General features: G+C 48.6%; 1 protein-coding gene across 1 annotated transcript in view; it reads left to right on the top strand.

Annotated features, from left to right (window-relative positions):
* The first annotated feature begins 9,197 nt into the window (after positions 1-9,197).
* The window catches only part of CA5A (carbonic anhydrase 5A), a 32,471-nt gene continuing 17,807 nt past the window's right edge, over positions 9,198-23,861 (top strand). The window contains exons 1-2 of the mRNA XM_058528644.1: positions 9,198-9,333; positions 13,656-13,853. Of these exons, the coding sequence (XP_058384627.1) occupies positions 9,198-9,333; positions 13,656-13,853 (334 nt within the window). The remainder of the gene's footprint in view (positions 9,334-13,655; positions 13,854-23,861) is intronic.

Here is a 23,861-nt window from a genome sequence, read left to right as displayed (position 1 = left end):
TTAACAAAATGAAGGATAGAAATCATATGGTCATCTTAATAGATGAAGGAAAAGCATTTGACAAAACTCAACATCCTACATGATAAAAACCCTCAACAAACAGGGTATAGGAGAAACAAACCTCAATGTAATAAAGGCCATATATGACAAGCCCAGAGCTAACAACACACTCAACAGTGAAAGGTTGAAAGCTTTTCCTCCAAGCTCAGGAACAAGACAAAATGCCCACTCTCACCACTTCTATTCAACATAGGACTGGAAGCCCTAGCCAGAGCACTGAGGCAAGAAAAAGAAAAGGCACCTAAATCAGAAAGGAAGAAGTTAAATTGTCTCTATTTGCAGATGACATGATCTTGTACATAGAAAACCCTAAAGACTCCACCAAAAAACCGTTAGAACTAATAAATGAATTCAGTAAAGTTGCAGGATGCAAAATCAGCACACAGAAATCAGTTGTGTTTCTATGCACTAACAACAAACTGTCTGACAAAGAAATGAAGATGACAACCCCATTCACAACAGCATCAAAAGAATAAAATACTTAAGAATAAACTTTACGAAGGAGGTAAAAGACCTGTACACTGAAAATTGTAAGACACTGATGAAAGAAACTGAAGACACAAATAAATGGAAAGAGGTTCCGTGCTCATGGATTGGAAGAATTAATATTGTTAAAATGTCCATACTACTCAAAGCCATCTACAGACTCAATGCAATCCTTATCAAAATTCCAATGTCGTTTTCCACAGAAATAGAAAAACCAATCCTAAAATTTGTGTGAAACCACAAAAGACCCCAAATAGCCAAAGCAATCCTGAGAAAGAACAAAGCTGGAGGCATCATGATCCCTGACTTCAAGCTATATTACAAAGCTATAGTAATCAAAACAGTATGGTGTTGGCATAAAAATAGACATATAGATCAATGGAGCAGAATACAGAGCCCAGAAATAAACCCACACATATTTGGTCATCTAATCTTTGACAAGGGCACCAAGAATATACAATGAGGAAAGGACAGTCTCTTCAGTAAATGGTGGTGTTGTTGAATGAATATTCACATGCAAAAGAAGGAAATTTGACCCCTATCTTACACCATACATAAAATTAACTCAAAATGGATGAAATACTTAAATATAAGACCTGAAACCATAAAACTCCTAGAAAAAAACAGAGGGAAAAAGCTCCTTGATATTGGTCTTGGCAATGATTTTTTGGATATGACACCAAAATCACAGGCAACAAAATAAAAAAAAAAAAAGAAAAGTGGGACTACATCATGCTAAAAAGTTTGGTGCAGCAAAATGAAAAGGCAACCTAAAGAATGGGAGAAAATATTTGCAAACCATCTATCTGATAATCAGTTAATATCCAAAATATATAAAGAACTCATACAACTCAATAGCTAAAAAACAACCTGATTTTAAAGTGGGCAGAGGACCTGAATAGACATTTTTCCAAAGAAGACATACAGGTACATGAAAAGATGCTCAACATCACCAATCATCAGGGAACTGCAAATCAAAACCACAATAAGATATCACCTCCCACCTGTTAGAATGGCTATTATCAGAAAGACAAGAGATAACAAGTGTTGGTGAGGATGTGGAGAAAAGGGAACCCTTGTGCACTGTTGGTGGGAGTGCCATTATGGAAAACAGTAGGGAGGTTCCTCAAAAAGTTCAAAATAGAATTACCATATGATCCAGCAATCTCGCTTCCAGGTATTTATCCAAAGGAAAGAAATCAGTATCTCGAAGAGATGTCTACAACCCCATGTTCATTGCAGTATTATTCACAGTAGCTAAGATATGGAAACAACCTAACTGTCTGTCAACGGATGAATGGCTCAAGAAGATGTGGCATATATATACAATGGAATATTATTCAACCACAAGAAGGAAGGAAATCCTGCCATTTGTGATAACACGGGTGAACCTAGAGGACGTTATGTTAATTGAAATAAGCCAAACCAGAAAGACAAATACTGTATGAACTCACTTATATGTGGAATCTAAAAAAAGCCGAACTTATGGAACCAGAGAGCAGAACGGTGGTTGCCAAGGGCTGGGGAGTCGGGGAAATGGGAGATGTTGGTCAAAGGTACAAGCTTTCACTTATAAGAGGAATAAGTTCTGGAGATCTATTGTACAGCATGGTGATTATAGTGAATAATACTGTATTATATGCTTAAAATTTACTAAGATCTCAAGAATTCTCACCACAAAAAGAAAAATGGTAACTATGTGAGGTGGGGGTGTTAATTAACCTGATTGTGGTAATTCTTTCACAGTGTATACGTATATTAAATCATCATTTTATTTGTCAATTATACCTCAATAATGCTGGAAAATAGATGACAGCTAGAAAGATGATAGATAGATAGATAGATAGATAGATAGATAGATAAATTTTTTTAAACTGTTTTAAGAGAGATAAGGACCCCACCCAAGCCCCGACACACGGCTATGATGTCCTGTGAACCGGGAGAGCTGGCGGACACCCTGTGCCCTAATCTCCTTCCTGCCTGTAATGGGTGATAAGACCTCATGAGAGTCACCCATAAGGCAGCATGGCTTTGAGTATAGACTGACATAGGCTCCACTCCCAGCTTATGTTACTCTGTATGGCTCTGTAACATAATATCCCTGGCCTCGGTGTCATCACCTATAAAATGGAACAATAAAATCTACCTCACAGTGTTGTTTCTAAGTTTTGAAACTGACGATGGAAAGGGCTTAACGCAGCATTTGGCACAAAGGGCACACTTACCCTGATAATTTTTGTAAAAATTTCCATCTATACAAACGACTTAGACCACGATCCTACTACTGATGATATATTAATAGTCACTGCTATTGACTGCTTCCTGGGTTCCAAGTTCTGTGCCTTCGCCTAAAGCGTGGAATAACCTGTTAGTCTACCTACACTTGCCAAACCTGCTTGACTGCTTATTATTCCCTCTCTTCTGTTTATTGTGGTTAAATACATATAACATAAAACTTACCATTTTAAGGTGTGCAATACAGTGGCATCGAGTACGTTCACAATGTTGTGCATCCATTACCACTAACTGGTTCCAGAACTTTTTCATCACCCCGAAAGGACACCCTGTACCTGACAGCAGTCACTCCCCCTCCCTTCCTTCCCCCCAGCCCCAGCCCCTGGCAACCACTGATCTACTTTCTATCTCTACATGTTGGCCTATTCTGGACATTTCTTTTAAATGACTTCATATGCATGTGGCCTTTTGTGGCTCGCTTCTTTCAATCAGCACAATGTTTTCAAGGTTCATCCGTGTTGTAGCCTGTGTCAATGCTTCACTTTTTTTTTTTAGTTAATAAGCTTTATTTTTTAGAGCAGTTTTCAGTTTCCAGCAAAGTTGATCAAAAAGGTACAGAGATTTCCCATCTACTCCCAGCCCCTCCACACACACAGCTCCCCAACTCTCGCCATCCCCTCAGAGCGGTGCATTTGTTACAAATGGTGAAGCTGCATTGACGTGGTCCGCAGTTTACACTAGGGTTCGCTCTTGGTAGTGTACATTCTTTGTATCTTTTGCAAATATTTTCTCCTAGTCTGTGGCTTGTCTTCTCATTCTCTTGACGGTGTCTTTCACGGAGCAGAAGTTTTTAATTTTATTGAAGTCTAGCCTATCAATTATTTATTTCATGGATTGTGCCTTTGGTGGTGTATCTGAAAAGTCATTGCCATATCCAAGGTCATCTAGGTTTTCTCCTCTTTATCTTCTAGGAGTTTTAGAGTTTTTCATTTTACAGTTAGGTCTGTGATCTATTTTGAGTTATTTTTGTGAAGGGTGTACAGTCTGTGTCCAGATTCATTTCTTTGCACGTGGATGTCCAGTTGTTCCAGCACCATTTGTTGAAGAGACTATCTTTGCTCCATTGTATTGCCTTTGCTCCTTTGTCAAAGACCAGTGGACCATATTTATGTCGGTCTATTTCTGGGTTCTCTGTTCTATTCCACTCATCTATTTGCCTATTCTTTTGCCAATACCACACTGTCTTGATTACTGTAGCTTCATTCCTTTTTATGGCTGGATAATTGCATTTTGTGATATACTACTTTGGTTATCCATTCATTCATTGATGGACATTTGGGTTATTTCTACCTTTTGGTTATTGTGAATAATGCTGCTGTGAACATTTGTGTTTGTGTGGCTGTGTGTTTTCATTTCTCTTGGGTATTTACCTAGGAATGGAATTGCCAGGTCATATGGTAGCTCTAGGTATAACTTACCAAAGAAACTGCTTGCCTTCCTAAGTGATACTCTTCATTATTTTGGGTAAACAAATGCTGACTTCCTGATTCAGAGAGACCCACGTAGAGAGGAACCAAGAGCCAGCACCACCTCACCAGCCATCTAAGCATGCCATCTTGGAAGTGGATCCTCCAGCCCCAGATAAGCCATCTCAGCTAATGCCTCTGTTCTTAGAACAGAAATGAGCTGTTTCCACTGAGCCCTGCCCAAATTGCAGATGTGTGAACTCAATAAATGATGGTTCTTTTCAGCGACTAAGTTTTGGGGTGGTTTGTTAGGCGGCAATAGATAATTGGGGCATAGTCTTCCACGCACACTTTTTATTCCAAGCACAACTGTCCTCGCCCCAGGTAAGAACTTGGAATAGATGAATGGCCATTTCCCTGCAATATGCCATGCGCTGATTCTGCACCTCATGTGTATGCTGTGGAAGCAAAGCAGCCGTGGTGGGGGGCTCAAAGAGATGATGAGCTCAAGGCCACGTGCTAGCTGGGGGAACTTAGTGCAGGTCACCGCCCTCAGCTCTGGCTCCTTCATCTGTAAGATGGAGACTAAAATGTCTCCTAAGTTGGGACCCTTTGGAATACAGAAATAAAAAATTAAACTAGTTTAATAAAAGGAACTTACTGATTGCCATAACCAAAAAGTTTGAAAGTGGACTTCAGGATATAGGAATAGAAGTTGCTTGGCTGAAGCATTGTCATATTCTCTGTGTGTGCCTCTCTCTCTTTCTGTCTCGGTCTCTGTCTCTGAGTCTCTGTCTCTCCTTCCCCCACCCTTCCCATCTCTGGGCTTGATTTTCTCTCCATTCTTGGGTGGCATCTCAAGAAGCATTCCCAGCAGCTGCAAACAGTGCACATCTACCAGTCTAATAACCCTCATGGAGAGACAGTGCCTGTTCCCCATCATTTCAGCAAAACTCGCAGGGCCATCACTCTTTGGCCAGCTCAGCTTACCTGTGAAGGACTTTCCCTCTGATTCACCAAACCTGAGATACATCAGGGAGTGGGATCAGCCCGACATGGCTGGTGGGGGAGGGTTAGTGTCCCAAGGAAAACTCAGGTGATGTTACCAAAGAATAGGGGTCAGGAGTCGGGCAGGTATGAAAGCCCCAACACGTATCTCCTGGGCTCTCAGGAGAACCAAAGGAGATCCCCGAGTAGGCATGAGTGTGATGTCAACTCTGATGTCTGCCCAGTGGTCGTTCTTTTCTCCCAGCAGCTGTTGACTCATACTTCCCAGGGGAGAGGCTGAGTATGTTTCAGTGGAGGAGAAAATGCTTCTCTTGGGCTCCCAGGCAGGCTTGATTCATTGGTTTTCATTTGACTCAGAACATAGTGCAATTGAACCAGGCAGGCGATGAGCATCGCAACAGCGCTGCTGGGTTTTAACGTCCTTATAAACAAGAAGTTTCCACTGCAAAGCATCCCCTTGGGCTCTCCAGGTCGGGGAAACAGGTTTACAAATCCATAAAATCAATAAAAGTGCATGCCAAAAATTGTGCTATAAAAAATCTAGTGGAGAAGCAAAAGAAATCACTACGAACGAAACTCGTGTAGAAATTTCTGTGTGTTTTCAAGATTTTTGTCCAATGTGAGTTTTTCCTATTTCTTTTTTTCTACTAGAATAGAATTTCTTTATGGACAGAGTATGTATCATTTTGGGACCCTAAAGTACTTTGGAAAGCATTCGGTTGCAGTTAGGAATGAATTTAAATTTCTGTCATGTAAGAATAACTTTGAAAAGAGTGATGCCAAGAAATTTGAGGGTCTCGTAGAACGGGGGGGGGAGGGGGTCCAAACTTTTTTTTTTTTTTGGTGAGGAAGATTAGCCCCTGAGCTAACAACTGTTGCAAATCCTCCTCTTTTTGCCAAGGAAGATTGGCTCTGAGCTAACATCTGTGCCCTTCTTCCTCTACTTCATATGTGGGACGCCGCCGCAGCATGGCTTGATAAGCAGTGTGTAGGTCCGTGCCCGGCATCCGAACCCGCGAACCCCGGGCTGCCAAAGGAGAGCACGTGAACTTAACCACTATGGCACTGGGCCAGCCCCTCCAAACTTCTTTGATCACACATTCATTCCTGTAAAAAGTTTTGAGCATGTCCCTCCAACACGTGTATTTATGTATAAATTATATTTGTGTGCTAGCTACTAATACTCTGTGCTCTATGAAAAGTAGAAATTATAACAGGTGAGAGAGGAAGTAAAAATAAAAATTCCTGTCTTTTCTTCTTGCACTTCAAAAGACTGCCTGGAATTGGCTCATGTGATTGGGGAGGCTTAGTGAGTCTAAAATCTGATGGGGTGAGCCGGCAGGCTGGAGACCCAGAGTCTGGCATAATTCCCTCTGGCTTGGGGGAGGTCAGTCTTTGTTCTATTCAGGACTTCAACTGAGTGGATGAGGCCCACCCACATTATGGAGGGTAATCTGCTTTACTGAAAGTCCATTGATTTAACTTTTAATCACATACCAAAAACACCTACAAGGAAATATCCAGAATAATGTTCAACCAAATATCTGGTCACCATGGCCAAATTGACACAAAATTAACCATCACAACTCCACATGAGAAATTTTTAATTCCAGCAAATAATTACAGATCATATGAAGCCCACTGATTGGTGTTTTATGTGCAAAGGAGATACTAAGAAATTGGAAGGTATTGGGTTGGATGAACATAAGGTTCTTTGGCTCAAAACATAAGGTGAGTGGGTGAAGGCAGAGCTTCGTGCAGTCTCCTGGGAGAGTAACTTGGCACACGTGTCAGCAGTTTCAATGCATTCATCCTTTGACCCATAAATGCCAAACCTAGGAATTCCGCCCAAAGATGTTCAGTGCAGTGTTATTTATAAGACAAAACCAAGTTCATCTGTAGCAGGAGTGATTTGATAAATTATGGTATATCTTTTAATGGAATATTCTGTAGTTCAAAGAAAAGCTATATACACTGGTGTAAAAAGTTATCCATGATATTATTAAGTGACTATGTATAGTATATACATCCTCTACATAGGATATGATTATCTCCTGTATTAAAAATTGTGACACACACACACATATAGGCTTATATATTCTGGAAAATTCCAGAAAGAGCCACAAGAAACTGGCATCAGCACTTCACTCTGGGAAAGAGAGAGAGACTTTTACTTTTCATCTTTGAACTGCTTGAAATTTTTCCCATAACATGTATATGGCTTTTACATTTTTTTAATGGCAGAGATTTCCTTTCCTGCTGTAATAGTGATTGGAATGCTGTCTGAGTCAGCTGTGAGGATGTGCAGGACAAGCCAGGTGGTGATGTTTTCTAAGCAGAGCACAGCCCTGCCACGCAGCTGCAGGGAGGACAGGGAGACCCCAGGCCCACAGGGACAGCCAGTGACGCGATCCACCCAAAACAGACAGGCTGAAGATGGCACAGCAGCAGAGGATGCCGACGACATGTCCCCAAGAGCAAAGGGGGCTGTGAGTTTTGGCTGACCGGCTCGCCAACGCCGGGGGAAGCCTGTGAGCATTCAGGGCTCGGCCAGGGCTTGGAACGTGGTGCTCACATGTAGTAAAAGAAGTAGCACCATTCTAACTGCTTCATTTGTATCAATTCATTAAACCCTCACAACAACACAACAGAATCAGTGCTATTATTTTCCTACTTTACAGATGAGGAAACGGAGGCAAAAGTCAATTAGTGAATGAGTGAATGAATGAATGAATGGAGCTACCCAAAGGTAGACACATTTCTAAAATGACCCTGTGGGAAGAGAAGCATATGTATTTCAGAGTTGGTTTTTGTTGCTTGCAAGCAAGGTGATCAGACTCATGGCCCATCAGAGAATCAATGGAGGCTGTAGACCAAATCAAGCATGTGATCAATGGGATGCTTGGTTCTCAGGAGCCCACAGGGGACCCAAGGTTCAGAACCCCTGCTCCGTGGGGTTTTCCAGATCTAAGATTCCAGGATTCTGTGATAAGTTATGATATCCCCACCCCCTCGAAGCTTATAAGTTTAAGTCCCCCACCGAAAAAAATGACAAACTGTTCCATATGAACCCAGTAGTCTTCATTTCAAAGATAAAAAGTGTCCGGGGGAATCAACTGCTGTATAGTCCAAAGTAGGGTTTTTTGTTATCTGGCATCTGCAAATATTACTAGTTGTACTGTTAGGGTGCCCATCTAATTTATTGTCCAAGTGTGGACACTTCTGTGCATGAAAGGGGCACTATTAATATTTATGCTGAGACAAGCCACAACCCGGGAGTGTCCTGGGCCAAGCAGGACGTCTTACTTTAGGCAGAAGGAATTTGTATCAGATCATGTCTGTTTTGTAGAAAGGGGGACTGGCTGCTTTTGCAGGAGCCCTGGGCACAGAGGTCACCTGTGCAGGGCACCTGCTCACCTGCCCCATCCACTCTGGCAGCTGTGGCTCATTCCCGTCCCTGCACTTTTGAACTGACCATTCCCTATACGTGCGCACAGAGTGGCTTTGTGCCTGGTCTTGAGTGGCCTGAGGCCAGAGAACCGCACAGTCCAAATGAGGGGTCAGCCTCCTAGAGCAGGGCTTTGCCCTATTTGCCTCTTGCCCCCTCCCCCAATCCTCTCAGCAGGCTCTCCATAAATTTCCCCTGACTCCCTGACATGCTCACCCCATTGTTTACCAGATCAAAGCACAGTGACCCTAGGGACCTGCCTGCAGCACAGGCCACTTGCCCCAGTGCACCACCGCCCCCAAGCCAAAGCCAACATCATCCAAGAAGCTGGGGCAGGCACGGGTTGAAATTTAACCATTAGGCTCAGGGATTTGGGTGAGTTTCTACAAAAAGAGGTGAGTCCACTCCACTCCTCGGTTGTCCCTATCGAAGTAAGAACAGAAGTAGGAAAAATCACCCTCTTTCTATTGGAGTCCACGGGGAACAGACCCAAGATGCTAAGGACCTCGAAGTCCTCAAGTTTCTCCGTCTTGGTCAAGCAGATGTGGGGGACGCGCCACAGTCACCCTCTAAGGCCGGAGCGATCATGCTCACAGCCTCCCTGTGCTCAGAGGAACAGGAATAACGCTTGTAAGTAGATCCTCGCGTTCCTCCAGATGCAATCTGATGTTTGTCTCATTTTATGGTGTCTTTCAAAATGGGACACAGTCTTGAGCCAGATTGCTTGGGTTCAGATTTCCACTCTGTCCCTTTCCCCTCGCTGCCCTTGGGCAAGTCCTTAACTTCAGTTTCCTGAGGCCGTTGAGAGGGTGAGATGCCCAGAACAAGACATGGAGCAAGTTCTCCCTCAAGACAAACTGTTACTATGCAAGGGAATGAGCCACGCCAGCTGGTTATTAGAGCTCCACATCCCCTCCAGGGGAGAACATTGTCAGCAGACATTAAATAAATAGATCACAAACCAGCTCAGTCCAGAGACTGCTCCGAGTCAGCCTCGTCCTGGCTGCGTCATTAATGCTCTGTGACCCTGGACTCGTCCCTCCCTCTTTGTGGGTCTCAGTCTCTGCCTCTGTCAAATAAAGGGTTTGCAATGATGGCTGATAAGTTTGCTTCTGAGGTAAATATTCCACACTTTCCAGGTTTGGGTAGTTGAAAGGGCATGGGCTTCGGAGCCAGTTGCTCCTGGGGTGGGCACTGGTGACCGGTGTCAGTGGTGAGAGCTGGGCAGGCTGCTCCACATTCCTGAGCCTCAGTCTCCTCATCTGTAAAATGGGATGACTAAATGGCGCACAAGGCCTCATAAGGATGAAATGACAGGAGTCGAAAGCCTGGCACACACCAGGCTCTCAGTGAACGTTATTGACTCACACGCAGAGTGGGGGCTCTGCACAAGTAGCAGCAGCATCACCCAGGAGCTTGCCAGAAATGCAGAACCTCAGGCCCCGGCCCAGAACCACCTGTCAATGTCAAGCCGCACAGAAGGGTACGTGCTCATACAGAAAGACCCTCCCACCTGTGCCCTCCACCCCGATCCCCAGAGGCAACTGCCACGACCAGTTTACACAGCCTGCTGACACTCTCCTCCAAACACACAGAAACGTGTGCCTACACATTTGCAAGACTACCCAAAACATTAAACCCACTGCACTGTACGTGTTAATCTGCACCTCGGTTTTCCTTATTTAACTGTAGACATTTTTACAATGGTCTCTCAGTACCTACCCCTCTTTGATACTTAGTACGACCATGAAGAGCATCAGACCACCTAGGCCGGACTCCTGGTCCCATTACTTTGAAGCTATGTGTCCCTCGGCAAGTTTCTTAACCTCTCTGAGCCTCAGTATCACACTGCACTGTTGGAAGCATGAGATGAGGTGATGCATGGAAAGGCTTCGAACAGTGCCTGGCACCTCGCAAGCTCTCTCCATAAGTTAATTGTTGTTATCGCCATGGGCCGTCATATGGATGCTCCAGTATTTAACCATGACCCATTTGGGGGACATTAGGTGGCATCCAATTTTTAATTATTACAAACCATATTCTTGCATATCTTTGCACACTTGTGTAGGGCATAGAGTAACATTTTGTATCAAGTACCTAAATAAGTTTATGCTGCAGTCCTCAAACTGCTCCTGGGGAATCCCAGGGCTCTGCAGAGTTATTATTACTGTCAGACTTCCACAGAAACCAGAATACATGCTGCCAAGGAGGGCAGACTTGAGCTTTCCCGAGGAATTCCTTCCTCTACTTTAGTGTTTTATTGTTGGTATTCGGCAGAACATTTCATTTGGGGAAAAAAGAAAGTTTGTTACTAATTATAACTGAAAATCACTGGTGATTTGGCCTAGAGAGAAAAGTCAAAGAGTTACAAAGTGTGCAGAAATAATTTTAGGGACCATTTCAATTCAGCGTTCTCCAGCCGTGTGTATGTGTGTGCGGATTGCCTCTTACCGACAGTGTGCATCTCTTCCTCAGGCTGTGATGGGGGACATCCACGTCAGCAGCTTAACATCGGCCACTGCGGGAGTATTTACACAGTGGTAATGGGCCCCACCACACATCGAGGCTTCTCATTCCTCTGGAGGGCCGGTCATCAAACGCTTACCAGCACACAGCTGCATGTTCTCAAACATTTTAGTAGGTGTGTTAGCTCATGCGTCTGCAGGGCTTCTCAGTTTGGCTCACCAGGGCTGGGCTGGGCTGCAAGCTGTGGGGTGGGTCCAGATCCATTCAACGTGCCTCTGATCCTTCCCTGCACTTGGGCCAATGCTTGACCTGTAGGAGGAGCGCTATCAATATTCATTGGATGGTGGAAGAAGACAGTCATATTTTATTTTATGACTTCCTATCAGAGACCTGCTTTAGCTAAGATGAGGCTGACTTTGCAGAACACTTAGGACGAGCTTTAGCCATGGACACACACGGCCGACGTGACAAACGTTGCAAGCCTGTTCAGGCGGGGTCACCTCTTTGCACGCGGCGATGAGCAACCCCTTTTACTTGGAGGCAGAGACTGTGCTCAACGCAGATGTTTCGTGTTGGCGGCCCCTCCGTGCAGTTCAGCAAATGTAACCTGAAAACATCCCTTCTTCCGCACCTTGCATCTCCGTGTCGGAGGCGCCGAGCTGAGTCTCCGGGTGAGATGCCGGCTTCCTCCGTGTCATTTAGCAGCTCCTGTGCTCTGTCTGCATAGAGGGTTGTGCCGCCGTATTGAATCCCCGTTTCCCGGTAGGTAGGATGCAAGGGGGGTTTGTGAGGCTGCACTGTTTATTAAATGTCGCTTCCCTTCAGACACAGTCATGATTTGTGCTGGCTTTGGGGAGACAACAGACAGTGGAAGACCCAGGACCGCTGGTATGACCCTGAAGTAAAGAGGAAGGAAGCTGGAACAAAAGACACGCGGACAAAGGTGCAGGTCAATTTCGTCGGCTCATGAGTCTGCTGTTATCCATTCATCCGTCATGAAATGAGAAGGCCCAGCTGGAGGGCAGGATGTGCCTGCAGAGCATTCCAGGCCGCCCCTTCCCTAAGCACAGAGTCAGCATTTCAGGGACTGAAGGAATTGTGAGCCTGAAGACAGTGTCTGTGCCAGGCTGCAGGGCAGGTGCGGCAGCTAACATGTATTCCCGAGCTATCTCAGAGAATCTCCGCGAACCCGCTATCATTCTACGCTATAATTCTCCTTCCAGAGGAGGAAACCGAGGCTGGGGAGGGAGGGAGGGAAATAACTTGCCCAATAACCCAGGTAGTGAGTAGGGAGAGCTGAGTTATTTGGCCCAAAAATGGGTCTGTCCCCCTGCAGAATGTTGAAAACTTTTAAACAAAATTATTTGGCCATACTTAAACATTGGGAGACATCACATGAAAATCTCTATTTTTGTCTTCTCTTGAAAACCCCAAAGATATGGCAACAGATGCTGCCCATGCTCTCCAGCCTGCCACAGTCCATACCTCTCCCTACTGCCTCCCAGTCCCGGAGTAAGTCAGCTGCCCTCAGCTACCTCACACATTACCTGCAGGCCCCCCGTCTGCAAGGCCCCCCGTCTGCAGCCCTGGATCGAGTAAGGTGATGGCCAAGGCCCCTTTCCACCATCGCAGCCTCTGCTTCTGTGATTCCTTGAGAACTTGGACATGGCTGCGTGTTTCTTGCCCACAAGTAGCCCAGACGGTCATTTCCCATACGTGTAAAGCTGGTGCCTCTTCACTGTGACGCCCTTCAACTTCCAACTCTGCACCCCTCCCCAGCTTTCTCTCAAATCTAGGTGTAAATGATTTTTTAAAAAATTTGTATATATAGGATTTCCTTTAGCAACACTTCCACTTTCATAGGGAAGCCAGACACTTTGATCTAACGGTGGAATTTCAGGTCTTGGGTGGCCGTTAGCAGAAGGGTTTGTGGGGGGCCCCTCGAGAATCTACAAAGAACAGAGAAAACCCTGCCAGGTCTGGCAGCAGCCCAGAGCAGCAGGAACCTCAAGAAAATGGGTGGGGGGCCATTCTGCTTAATTTTCATGCTGCTGGAGTAGTGTCACCTCCTCCTTATAGGAGGGGTTGAAGGATAAGACTTAGAGGTATCCTCCGTACCATCCAGGTGGGCATGATATGACTGGGAAGAGGTTCCTAACCACTCTGCACTCCACCTCCCTCCCCACCAGACCCCCTACTCACCCCCGGCCACACCACCCCCAGACACCAAGCTGCTCATCCTCACTCTCCTGCCTTGCCCCTGAGCCCCTGGTGGAGACGGAGCAGAGGTGGGTGGGGGAGGGGCAGGGCACCACGCACGTGGGCAGGGCTAAGCTGCCCAGCGGTCTGGCGTCCCCCAGGCCCCATGCTGGGCCAGTTCTGGAGTGCTGGCTCATCTAGGATCTCATTTGCCACAGTTTCTGCCTGCTCCCTCTGAGGCTCGAATGGCTGATGCATCAGAGTTTCCTCTTCCTTCTCTCCCCCAGTGCACTCCTTGTGGAAGGGCCCCGCCTCCACACCATGGGGCACTCGGCAGTCCCCCATCAACATACGCTGGAGGGACAGTGTCTACGACCCTCGGCTGAAGCCACTCTGGGTCTCCTACGATGCGTCGGCCTGCCTCTACGTCTGGAACACCGGCTACCTCTGCCAGGTGGAATTCGATGACTCCAGCCACGGGGCAGGTAAGCCTGAGTTTGGTTCGGGGGCCCTTCTCTTCTCCTGTCACATCCTGAGAGTGGGTCTTGGGCTTTGCAGAGAAGGCGATGATGTGCTTACATCCCATCTGCTCTTCGGGGACAAGGAACAGAGAGGCCTCAGCATCACAGAGGCGGGAACAGAAAGAACGTGTGAAGGCTCACAACAGGGACAGAGAGAGTGAGGCTCACCTTAAAGATGATAACCTGATCACCTACAGTCACACGGGTTTACGGGGGACAAAACTGTGAACAAGTCAAGTCCATTCCCTCTGGGTTACATTCCAGGGCTGGCGAGGAAGAAACAGTGAGCTAATAAAAATGTAAACACATGGCAGGTCCAGGGAGAAAAGCAGAGCAGGGCAGGGGGGAGAGGTGGAGGTGAGGCCTGAGAGGGGACGAGGAAGGAGTTGTGCCCACGTCCAGAGCCTGTAACCTTGCTAGTTCATACTCAGAGTGAGAGGGGCCACCGGCAGACACTGACCTGGCTGGTGCTTTAAATGGACGCCCTGTGGCTCTGAGGAGGAGGAGGGGAGGAGGCAGGGGTGCAGCGGGGACCAGGCAGGAGTGAGCCAGCTCCTTAAATCCTCACCAGAATTTGGGGCGGGTGCTCTGTCAGCTTTGGGAAGTTTCTTTCTACCCTGATTTTGCTTATCAGGATTGGCTGCCAGATTCCATCTGGCATTTTCCAGCAACTATTAGTATCATTGTGAGCCTTGTTTATGCTGAACACCTGTTTTCCTTCTGGGAGTCAGGAATTCTTGTACATGCGGGGCAGAGGGGGCCTATGTGACCAGCCCCCAGTGAATCCCTGGGCTCAGAGTCCCTCGTGCACATCCCTGGTAGATCACACTCCACACGTGCTGTCGCCACCCATTGCTGGGGGATTCAGTGTGTCCGGCCTGTGCAACACTGCTAGAGAGGACCCTGGAAGCTGTGCCTGGTTTCCTCCACTCTTCACTGTCTGCACCTCTCCCTCGCTTTGCTGGTTTTGCTTGTGTCCTTTCACTGCAATAAACCTCAGCCGTGTGTACGACTCTACCCTGAGTCCTGGGAGTCCTCCTAGGGAATGGTCGAACCTGGGGATCCCTGACACAGCCCCCAGCCCCAGGTCCTCTTTGGGCCAGCCCTCGGTCCGTCGTCTTGTTCACCGCCCCGGCGAGGATGTAAACTCCATGAGGGCAGGATCACTGTTTTGTACTAGGCATCAGAGTTGCACAGTCAGTTGATGGATGAGCAATGAATGAAAAGTTAAAGGAACAAACGCGCCTCCATGTCTTCACCTGTGAGAAAGTGGAGAAAGGCAGGCCGCCACTTCAAAGGCTGTTGGGGGAAGAAGTGAGACCACCCTGGGGAGGCCTTTGCTCAGCACGGCATCTGCACAGATACACTCCCAGCGTGAGCTGCTGTCTGCTGCTCTGGCTGCCGGCCCGGAGCCCACCTCTCTATATTACCAACAGAGGCCACTCGAGCGGGAAAGGGCTTCCCACACGCCTCTGCACTTCGCAGAGGCACCGTGTGCCGTCGTCAGCGCCTGGGGCCTTCACTCTGCTCCTCTGGCCCTGCGCATGTCCTGGCTTTGTCGTGACATCTGTGCTCACACTTTCACCAGGCAAGACTGCATTCTCCTGGAAATTCTGTTATCCAACACGGGAGGCCCGCTCTAAGCACCCTGAACGTGGGCTGGCCGTGTGCCGGCCTTCTCAGAGCCCAGGGAGAGGGACTGGATGGCGAGCGGAGGCCGGGCCTGAGCTGCCCCGCCTCTGATGTACTGGATGGGGGGAGCCCTTTTCCCCTGCTCTAGGCCTTGCCAGGGGTCGCCTTCCTCACCCCACAGGTGAGAAGGAGCCCATGCTTCCTGAGCAGCCAGCTCCGTGCCCAGAGCTGCTGACGGTTGCTCCAGGTCAGGCTTCACAGACGTGAAGCCTGTCACAGCCGTGACAGAAACCCCAACTCCAGCCCACATAAGCAAAGAGGAACTTCTTGGAAGGATAAGACCAGCTCAGAGATGAGAAGGCAGAGTTGGACACGCAGATCTTGGGCAGAAACAAGCCTGGCTCAGGGATCGGGGAGCAGGAATTCATACACTTACTTACTTAGTGTGCCAACTTTTTTCTGCCATTCTTGGTCTGTTCCAAGTTCAAACTCCGAAGGAGCAAAGGAAATTGGATTTTTGGGTTTAATGTGGTTTGTATCATTTTTAAAAATTTTATGCAGCAACTTTAAAAGATTGAATAAAGAATAATAGTTTCTGAACTTTTAATTCCTTGGTTAATAGTTGTGTGAATATACTAATAATTGTGAGAAAACATATGGATGTAGATGAGTTACTATAGAATTCAAACTCTTCCCATATAATTTTTGTGTGTGGTTATGGGTCGTGCTGATATCTATATAACCGATTTATTTTCCTTTAAGTCATAAAATATGAGAAACTCTGAAGATTACTCTGGACTTCTGTATGTATGTTGTGAAGATACAATTTGACAAAATAATTCAAATTCCCAGGGGAAAGGGTCTGGCAGCTGAGCCTGGTGCTCACCCAGCCCTCCATCAGTGGAGCACCCAGAACCCTGACCTATGTCCTTGCCAAGATCACACGATCTGGGAAGTGGGGTCCCTGGGGAAACCGTGATGCTATTCTAGAAGGTGAGAGGATGCTGGACAGACAAACAAACACCCTCTATAAAAGCGCTGCCATCCGATGAGTAACAGCACAACACAGATGGGAAAAATGAGGCCCAGAGAGACCCCTGGCCAGAGGTCACAGAGCCCTCACAGCGGGATTCCCTGCTCTCCTAGAAGGAAATTTTAGGTGCATGAACCCTCTATGGGAAAAATCTGCATCCATATCCACAGACAGCAGGCATGAGGCCACAGGTGCTGACCTCAGAGTAAGGGAGGAAAGTGCTAGCACATGGGGGAGTGTGGCCAGCTCCCGGTCAGGTCCCCAGGAGAGCCAGCAGCCTGCTCACGGTCCAGGCAGGGCTTCTGGCTCCAGTCCAGCCAAGCTCACCCCAGTGGGCCAGTGGGCAGTGAGGTCAGCCGGGACACCCATCCCTCACCCACCAGCAAGAAGAAGCCCATGCTGGACCCCCCTGACAGGTGGAGCAGGGGCGTCTCCGTGGTTATTGTTTTGGTTTGGGTGTCTTACATCATGTAAGACAGATGCTCCTGTATCTTACGGGAGCTCAGGGTCAGAGTTTAGGTTGGGAAGCTAGACTCTCACAAGTGATAATTCTCCCCAGAATCACAAGTCAAGGCCTCCTTTTGGTCGAGAATTTTGACCTCTTGAATTTTTACCCAAAGCTTGAATCATGGAGTGGGCGTGGCCAGTTCAAGCCACCCTTCCTCTGGCTTTGGTGCTTGGTCCAGGGGTGCGCAAGTCACTCAGGCCAGAACCGTGAGAGCCAAAGGGTTTTTCTTGTAAATGGTACAAGAGAATCTCATTTTCTGCCTGCGCTGCGCAGGGTCAGCTGCAAGCCCGGGCCTGCGGGTCCTCAGAGGAGAGCAAGCCAAGAGGTGGAGAAAAATTGAGGCCTTAGGCCATTGTCGGAGCCTCTAAATGCAGCTGTGTCTGAAGCCACAACAGCCCCTGGACTCATTCATCTCTTTTTTGCCTAAGTCAGTTTGATTTAAGTTTCTGTCACTTCTTTCCAAGAGTCCTAATACAAGTACCCGGGTAAAAAGCAACTAAGTTGCGAGAGAAGAAATAGAAGGGAGGCAGCTGGAGAATTGCCTGTTTCAGTCCTTTTCCTCTTTGCTCAAATGTAATTCAGCTGTGGGCTGGTCTGTGCAGCCCAGGGTGCAGGGGAATGTTGGCAATGCTCTGGTCAACTTGACCTGCAGAGATTGGGGGTCAAGTGCCTTAAGATGCTTAGGCCCGTCCTCCAGGAAGCTAGGCCCCGCATGAGCCCGGCCCTTCCGAGTATATGGCTAGTGGAGTGCTGGTAAATGTTTAGCAACTGGTGTTCAGGGTTTGGAGGAGGGACAAAAAGCCATGATTTGTAGTGTCTGCTACATTCCATGGTGTAAATCCTCCTTCACAGCCGATTTCAAGCTCCCAGCGCCGAGTCACTGGTCATAAGTTGGGAAGAGATGCACACAGTTTCCAGGAGCCAGTGCCAGCCGATCCCACACGTCACTGTCCCTCACCTCTCCCCTCTCAGTGCCTGCTGCCTCTGATCTCATGTTTGCTCTCTGAGGGAGGCATTCACTGCATTGGGTAAGACTTCTTTTGAGTTGCATGGCAGAAACCGAATTGAAACTGGCTTAAGCAAAGAAGAGGGAAACTTCTTGGCTCAGATCCTAAAAAGTCCAGGGCGTGGCTGGGCCAGGTGGTGGAACATCACAGGAGAATCTGAATCCTCCCTCTCTCGGCTCTGCCTTCCTCGGGGAGGATTCATTCCAGGCCGAGGATTCCCAAATGGAGGCAAAGATGGCAGCCCACAGCTCCGGCCCACCCTTCCCATAGAGGGGCACACGAGACAGCACCTCAGTCCCAGCAATTGCAGCATCGGCCCCAGGGCTGATTCTCATCGCCCAGCTTTGGCCACTGTCCTGGGTGAGCCAATCACGGTGACTGAGGATGAGCCCGGCCTGGTACAAGGAGGTCCCAGAGAGGAGGACCACAGGGAGCTGTGAGCACACGGCCTGGAGAGGCACCCCAGCGCCTGCTCCGTGGGCCAGATGTCCTTGCCGTTGACCCCCAGCTGACCTCGGCCCATCCTGGATTTGGGTCCCTGTCAACGTTCATGGCTTTTCTGCTCTGGTGCAGCCAGGCCTCTGCGTTGACCTGGTCCTGACCCCATTTTTTGGCTTCCCCTCCACCTTCTCAATCTGGTTCAAAGGGACTTGCCCTGCCCTGCCACAGACCAAAATAATTATCTGGGTGTCTCTCCCCAGCCATATAAATTAGTCAGATAATTCCCCCTGTGGCTCCTGTCCACACAGGCCAATCTGGTTTTACTTTACTGGTCATTTTCCCCAAAACCCAGTTTCCTTTTTCTTTCTCTCCTACTCAGTTTCACATGCTCCCACACCCCCATCACGACAGCTGGTTTTCCAGGCTCCAGCCCCCCTCTTTCAGATCTCCTGTCTGCTTTGTTCACCTCCACTGGAAACTGGGAGCTGCCGGGAGCAAAGGAAATGGAAAACACAGCTGAAAGATGGAAAGTACTAAAAAAAGCTCTGCAGCAAGAAAATGAGAATAATGAGACTCTCCCATAATTTAAAACAAACCCTGGAGAGAGGGACAGGAAATGCCTCACGAGAAAGAAGGGAGGTGAGTGGAGAAGGTATAGGAGTAGAAGCAACTTTGCATAAAATCTGATCCCTCAGGTTGGATCACGCCAATAGGTGAGAGCCAGAAACTCAAAGCAAAGCATAACTGGGAGGCTGAGGACATTTTCCACCAGCATGGAAGGTTCTAGCAGTTTTTCCAGCAGGTGAGGGATACTATGAGAACCTGGAGATTAACCCTGGCTGGCGAGGATGAATAACAGAGGTGGAGGCAGAGACTCTTTCCAAGGAATGTGAGAGGCAGCGCTGAAGGCCAAGGAAGAAAGGACCAGTGGAGGGGCGGGGGGGCGCTTTGCAGGAGAGAAGGCAAGGAAGGAGAACAGGGCTTCACAGGGACCCCGCTGTCAGACCGTGAACCACCGCACGGGTGAAGCCCTCTTGTCCCAGCACAGGAGGTGCTTGTCCTAGGGAATGACCACGCCGCTTCCACCCGCTGGGCAGCGTTGGTGCAGGAAGTGGGGTCCAGGGCTACAGACGGATCCCACTACTTCTTGAGAAGGTGCCCTGGGTCCTGGGAACCAGGTTCTAAACGACCACTAGTGGTACTGCTGTCAGATGCTTTGAGGGCATGTGACAAACTGATGTGCTACTCGTGGTGCAGTTTTCCAGACATTTAATTCCCACAATCACCCCAAGAGATAGGTAAATATTCCCATTTATTGGAAGAGGAGGCCCATATCCAATATTCAAACCCATGGTTGTTTCCAAATCCTGCTCCCTCCCTGCCATCCACAGAAGAGCAGCGGGTGCTTTGGGGTCTTGCTGACAGGGCAAGGCCTGACTCCAGGGCGCTAAAGTGCCCTGTTGTTCCCCAGCCCCACCTCCCAGCCCACCCCCTTAGCTGAGTGGAGTGATGAGAGCAGCAGATGGGAAAACACCTCTGTCTTCCATGCTAGATCCTTCTCCTCTGGGGGGACAGGGTCCTGGGCTGTCCTTCTAGCACACCAGTGGCAGCTCATCTTACTTCTTAAGGGAGTACAGTATGGTGGAGTGGGCCCTGGCTCTGGGCAGAAGGAGCAGAGTGTGAGGCCATGTTCCTCCACTTACCAGCCAGTTGGCATGAGCATGTCCCCCAACCTCTCTGACCTGCAGTCTCCTCCTCTGTAAACTGAAACTCAGACATCGGCTGGTTGGTGGGAGGATTAAAAGAGGGGCCTATTGAAGCACTTAGCACTGTGCCAAGAGCATTGAGCATTCAATCAATGATAGCTACTGGGGCTATTCAATCAATAATTGCCTACTGGGGCTCGTTCAAAACGAGTTATTGGCTATGTGCTCCTTTAATGTTTTCCACTAGAGGGAACACAGAGAAGGCAGAGAAGCAGCTGCTGGCCAGGCCGAGTCTGGCTGTCTCTGACTAACGGAGGACTCCGTGCATTTGTGTGATGCACTCCTGGGCAATCAGCTGAAGGAGGAAACACAGAAACTCCAAGCCTGGAGGCCCTGTGGGACTTGTGAGCAGCCTTGCCGGAGGATCACTCACTCTCAAGGACAGTGATCTGCTATTGAGGCATCAGGCACCAAAGCCAGAGGGCCATGAAGGCTCCTTCCAACGTCAAAGTGAAGTTTAAGTCATTTGTGAAGTGGGGCCAATAACAGCCTTTATCCTCTAAATGACAATGAGCAGTTCTCCCCAGTGCCAAGAGATCCCAACTGGGCATGGTTCCCGAGAGCCAAAGGCCACGAGCACCGTTCACCATTGTAGAATCCGCAGCTGGTGCACACAGCAGGAGCTCAATGAATGTTTGCTCCTGGAGTGAACGCGTGACCTGAAGACCAGCGTGATTTTAAAGTCTGCAGGCTTCACTTGCGTCAGTTGGGGATCTTCTTCAGATGCAAGCCAAAGAAACTGACTCCAGCCATGTAAGCCAAAAGGGAGCTCCCAGAAGAATTTGGGGGCTCCCTACTGGAAAGGTAGGCTGGGGATCGGGCCTGGAGATGGGTCAGGAATGTGGCAGCAAGAACTGCTTTGCTATCTTTCCAGCCCCAGCATCGTCCCACACAGGACCCAAGTCCCAGGGACCCTTCCACCAGCTGGGTTAGGTTAGGTGCCTGCAGCGAGGTATGCACTGGTGATTCAAGATCATGCACATGGGGAAAGGGGGATTCTGGAAGGGAATCCTATGCTGTCAGGAAGGGCACTGTGGCTACATGGTTCAAAGATGACACCTTCACTGGGATGAAAGACCGTGATTATCACACTATGCTCCTGGACCAGTTATTTTTCACTGCAAACTCAGAAATTGGCAATCTAGTTCCTAAAATTATATTTTTCTGTCTTAGTTCCTTATATATCTACTGTCTCTTCTCTCAGATCCTGGATGCGGGTATTTTGGGAGGACAGGGGTGTTATTTTGGAGGTTACGAGCAAGTATGGTTCTCTGAGCCTGTCCCCTTACCCCATCCACGTGAATAAAATTCCGCAACTGGGAAAATGCTCTGCCTGCACCCCCCATGAGTCCATATCAATCCCTCCCAACCCGAGATGCCAAGCCAGGCGACATCACTGGCCTGGCCCTTTGCCCGTCTCTTCTCAGCGCTCTGCTCTCCCCACCCTCATATCTTCCCTCTCTCCCTTCCTGCACCCATCTTTTCCCTTTCCCTTCATTGTTCCAGGGCCCCCACCCCACACTCTGGTCGCAACCTCCCTCTCCAGCATCCCTATCATGGCTTCCCCATTGCAATGCTGCCATAGGGACTGGAAAGTCATCTGGACTGAGCTAGGCAGGCTACCTTCCTCTCCTCCTCCTCCTCCTCCTCCCTCTCTGCATCTCTCCAAACCACCAGCTCCTCAGCCTTGGAAACAGATGAAGTGCCGGTGAGGCTGAAGAGGGCTCCCAGCCATAGGTGGCAGGTCTGAGCCCTGTCTGGTGCCGACACTGCCCAACCACTCCAGCGATGCATCATTGCCTCAACCCTTGGTCTGGTGGGCAGTTGTCTGACGAAATGCTCTGCTTAACAGGAATCAGCTGGAAATGGAAGGCAGATCCTCTCAAGGCCGTCTGAAAACCTGTCACTTTGTAGTGCCCAGTGTGGGAATCCCTGTTCTCGCTCTCTCCATTGCTAGGAAAGCTGCTCACCATTGCTTCCGCAAAACCACCCAGGAATTAATCACTCTTGTTCCGTATAAGAAGCTGCAATTGTGAATCTGCAATGTAGCAGCTCATGTTGTTTTCTCTAGGCAAATGTTTAGTGAGCATTTACTGTGTGTGGTAATGCGTCAGGTCACAGAACCTTCTAGACGCAGTCCTTGCTCGCAAGGAGATGTCAAGTCAGGAAATAAGTGAGAAGGTAAATTGAAAGATAAACTAAGTCACGGGAGGCGAATGCAAGCGCTGCCACCCCTCCCCCACCTCTCGAGGCAGATGTGACCTGTGGATCCCGGATCCTCCCCAGGACCTCGAACCGGCCACTGCACGTGGCTGCACTCAGAAAGAGCAATGCAAGGAGGGTCCACTAACCACGTTTGCAAGACTGGTGTGTAGAACAGAAGGGGCCACCCCGGTCCTCCAGGGTTTCTGGAGGCAGAGGAGGATCAGTGGCTGGGGTGTGAGGCGTGCAGGCAGCGTGGGAGGAGGAGGGGAAGAGCAGAGCTGCGTGTGGTGAGGAGACCACTTGGGAGAGAAGGGTAGGGGCACCGTGGGGAGAGACTCAACAGAAAGGGGGTTGGGCAGTGGGCAGCAGCACCTCAGCCTCCAGGTACCCCGGCATCCTTGGGCTCCATACTACTCAACCAGGGCAGACTAGCGCCAGGGAAATGTCCACACACCACAGCACATTCTCTCCCCGCATGCCCACCTATGGTTGAGTTGGGAGTCAGGCTGGGGGAGTGAGGAATCAAACAGTTGATGGCATCGGGTGAATCTTGCAGGATGCATGGAACATTCAAAGTCTGTTGATGAAAGCTCCTCTACGTGGTCCCCACCAGCACCTACCTCTCTGCCCCTCCAACCCACCCCCACTGCCGCCTGCATGAACATCCACCACTCAGAACTCCCATCTGTTCCACATGGTGACCTGCTTTCCCTCCAGTCCTCGCTACCTCTGGTCCCTTTCTGCCTGGAACCGTCTTTGTCTCCATTCTTTGGGCTTGGCTGGACCACCGCTTCCTCAGGGAGGCCCTCTCTGATGCCCTATACCACAGTAGGTCCCCCGAAGCACCCATCCGTGCCTACTCCAACACTCCCAGCTGCCAGTGTCCATCACTAATGTCCTGTCCACCTGCCCCTGTTGATTCCAAGCTCCAGGAGGGCAGGACTGCATTCTCTCCCCATCCCCAATGCTTAGGATCATGTGTTGCACAGGGTAGGACCTCAGGGAATATTTGTTGAATGAATGAATGAATAGTTTTTCCTCTTTTATGCTACAGTGGCTGGCTAAGCCCCTGCTAATGGACGTTTTCTTAAGATGTGTTTATCCTTCAGTGTCTTTCCATGCACTTCCTGTCTTGGGAGTAAGAGTAACTGTTTTGGGTGACTGCAAATCTCTGCTTTGATAATGACGATGATGATGATGATGGTGATAATGATAATTTTGATAATAACAATAATACCAGCAATAAGGACAGAAAGTGCTGCCACTAGTCGAGCTCCTGCAAGGTGCCGGGGGCCATTCGAGGGAGTGTTTTGAAGGCGTTACTATATGTGGTCCTCGTCATGTTCTGATGAAGTAGGTGTCATTATCTTTTCACAAATG

This window comes from Diceros bicornis, chromosome 32, assembly GCF_020826845.1.
Source record: "Diceros bicornis minor isolate mBicDic1 chromosome 32, mDicBic1.mat.cur, whole genome shotgun sequence".
Classification (NCBI taxonomy): domain Eukaryota; kingdom Metazoa; phylum Chordata; class Mammalia; order Perissodactyla; family Rhinocerotidae; genus Diceros; species Diceros bicornis.
This window is presented reverse-complemented; position numbering and strand designations above follow the sequence as displayed.